Source organism: Mytilus galloprovincialis, chromosome 8 (assembly GCF_965363235.1).
Source record: "Mytilus galloprovincialis chromosome 8, xbMytGall1.hap1.1, whole genome shotgun sequence".
In the NCBI taxonomy this organism is placed as follows: Eukaryota; Metazoa; Mollusca; class Bivalvia; order Mytilida; family Mytilidae; genus Mytilus; species Mytilus galloprovincialis.
The window spans coordinates 30,033,824-30,036,666 of NC_134845.1; the positions used below are offsets into that span (position 1 = coordinate 30,033,824).

A 2,843-nucleotide genomic window follows, 5' to 3' on the forward strand; every position below is an offset into this window, starting at 1 on the left:
ACTGATTGTGTACTGCAATAGTCTACAATACAAGATGGCGGTATACCATGCATCTATCTACCTTAATCCCATATTGAACCTTCTCTTTTAAATCGTATGCAGTTACCTAAAATAAACATTTTCAAATTTTGTATTTCAAATTTACTGCCACGCTACATCGTCTAGAATTCAAAATAGAACCATACTGTTAATTTGATTTGACCTAAAATGCAAAACTTTCAGAAATTGTTGTCTTGTTAATTCTAACCTTGTTCTTTTCTGCAGGTTATGATTTCTCTAAGAGGATGTTTTATCTGCACTGTCGGCCTTCTTGTCGTAGAATTTGCTTTTGGCGATCTTTCCAATGCTCCAGTAGAATGTCTTAAGCCGTTTTGTCTATGTCAAAAGAAGTCGAGCGGAAGTGCTGTGTGTTCCGGTCGATCTTTACATTATATTCCAAGATTTCCGAAATATGTTCACTCAGTTGCATTCACGAATACAAGTATCAGCTTTATAGACAATTTTGGATTGTTTAATTTAACTTTTAATCAAATGGAGAGAATAAATTTTACTGGTAATCTTTTACTCAGTATTGACAAACACGCGTTTCGAAATTTAACTTTCCTTGATACGCTTATTATTTCACGTGAACGTCTTTTGGATCTCAATTCCCTGAAATCGTCTTTTATGAGTTTGACTAGGTTAAAGATTTTAGTTTTTGACTTTAAATTTAATATTTGGAAATCCCTACCCAAAGATATGTTCAACATTCATCACTTCAGTAAGGTTAAGTCTTTATTTTTGGAAGGTAATATCTTTACCTTTGTCAACTTTACGACATTTGGAACCATGACCAGATTACAGGGAATTTCTCTTGCTGATAACGCAATAAGTCATATTTCTTTTACTAAGTTAACTTCATTAACCAAATTAGATATGAGTTCAAATCTGCTTCCAAAAGTTCCAACTTTTTGTAGAAGAAACAACACCAGTTATTTTCCTAACTTAGAAACTTTAACGTTAAGTCATAACAATATTGGCTTTCTTGGTCCCAAGTCATTCAGATGTTTACCTCGACTTTTAACGTTAAACTTGGATTATACAAAGATTGGTAAACTTCAAGATAATGTGTTTGCATTTTTACCATCGCTGCAAAAGTTACATTTACATAGCATCGGTAATCCTCTGAAATCTATTAAACAAAATGCGTTCAATAGTTCTTCGTTAGAGACTTTGGATTTAAAAGGATCAAATTTTCATTTTAACATGAAGCAAAGATACGATGCAAACAAAATTTTTGCTTCCTGTCCAAATCTAAAGATATTGGACCTCACAGAGAATAAAATGCCATCTGACGATTTAACCTTCCGAACGATTTTTAGGCCACTGAGAAAGTTAAAGAAATTGTTTCTCACAAAAACTAAGATGCTTAATCTGCCTACAAATGTGTTCACAAATATGAAATTGCTTCAGACCTTACATTTGAATGAAAATGGGATAACAGATTGGAACGACAGTTGCCGTATCTTTGGTAATATGACATCCTTGAAATATCTCAATTTAAGACACAACCGTATATCTGTCATCAATGAAACCAGCTTTCCAGATAATTTTTTGTCAAGACTAGAAAAATTAAATCTAGCTCGTAATCCTTTTTCATGTATTTGCGACCAAATGTGGTTCCGAAACTGGATTCAAAAGAATGGTTCGATTTTGATGGAGTTTCCAAAGGAATACGGCTGTGGAAATCCAAATAATATGCGTGGAATATTATTGAAAGATTATAAACCTACAGCAAAAATCTGCAATCCATGGAATCCTCTGTATACAATGGTAATTGTCATGGGAATTGTTTTTATATCGTTCATCACTGTTGTTTCTATCGCTGCAAAGTGTCAGGGCAATATCAAGAACTACATATATTTACTACGTGTATATCACAGCCGGAAACAGGGATATATCCCTCTTGACAGTGAAGAGGATTACGAATATCACGCTTTCGTTGTGTACTGCGATACTGATCGAAAATGGGTTCACAACAATCTCTTGATCAGGCTTGAAAATGAAGAAGGATTACAACTCTGTATTCACCATAGAAATTTCATAGTAGGAGATTCTATTACTGTAAATGTTGACAATTTCCTTAAAAAGTCATGGAAAGTTTTAGTTATTGTATCGAACAATTTCGCGCAAAGTGAATGGTGTCAGTGGGAGGTAGATGTTGTACAAGAACGACGCCGACGCCAAGGGAAAGAAGTCATTGTTCCTATAATACTTGAAACCATTGACTCAAAACACATGACTAGTCAGTTACGTACATTACTAGATAGTACGCCTTCCTTAAGGTACCGATCCGGAGTAGGCACAGAACTATTCTGGAAAGTTTTATCAGAGAGTTTAAGAAAGCCACTAGGACATCCACCAACCTCTTTACTTTATTCAAGGATTTAACCGCCTTACTTTACTGGTTAAACAAGAGACTCACATGAGCCTGTTTTGTTCAGCTTGAGAAATGTTCTAGTCAGCAAATGAGGACATTTAATTGTGCATACTAGTTTTTGAGGTTTTTTTTTTTTTTTTATTCTGTACAATTGCAACATTAAAAAAAAACTGCACAAACAGTTGCAATTGTTTGTGTTATGGGCTATTTCAAACCCCTTTTACCAACATATTTAGCTCATGTTTTCTTGTTATATAGATAAAATCCAAAAACTGAGGATTGGTAAAATCCTTTCCTGTAGATATAATACATAGCATACATGTAACTTTGAAATTCAAATAAAAAGAAATATTTCAAATAATTTATAATTAAACACACAAATATCTAATAATTAGATAGTTAATGGAAGGTTGGACTACGATTA

General features: G+C 33.6%; 1 protein-coding gene across 1 annotated transcript; it reads left to right on the top strand.

Annotated features, from left to right (window-relative positions):
- The first annotated feature begins 266 nt into the window (after positions 1–266).
- LOC143085518 (toll-like receptor 6) lies at positions 267–2,641 on the top strand. The gene has a single exon (XM_076261904.1). It carries the CDS (start codon positions 268–270, stop codon positions 2,428–2,430), a length of 2,163 nt encoding a protein of 720 aa, XP_076118019.1. The 5' UTR covers position 267; the 3' UTR covers positions 2,431–2,641.
- Positions 2,642–2,843: the final 202 nt, after the last annotated feature.

Bases quoted from the DNA above. Each gene is read 5' to 3' on its own strand.
- LOC143085518 (XM_076261904.1), top strand. From the start codon at position 268: ATGATTTCTCTAAGAGGATGTTTTATCTGCACTGTCGGCCTTCTTGTC.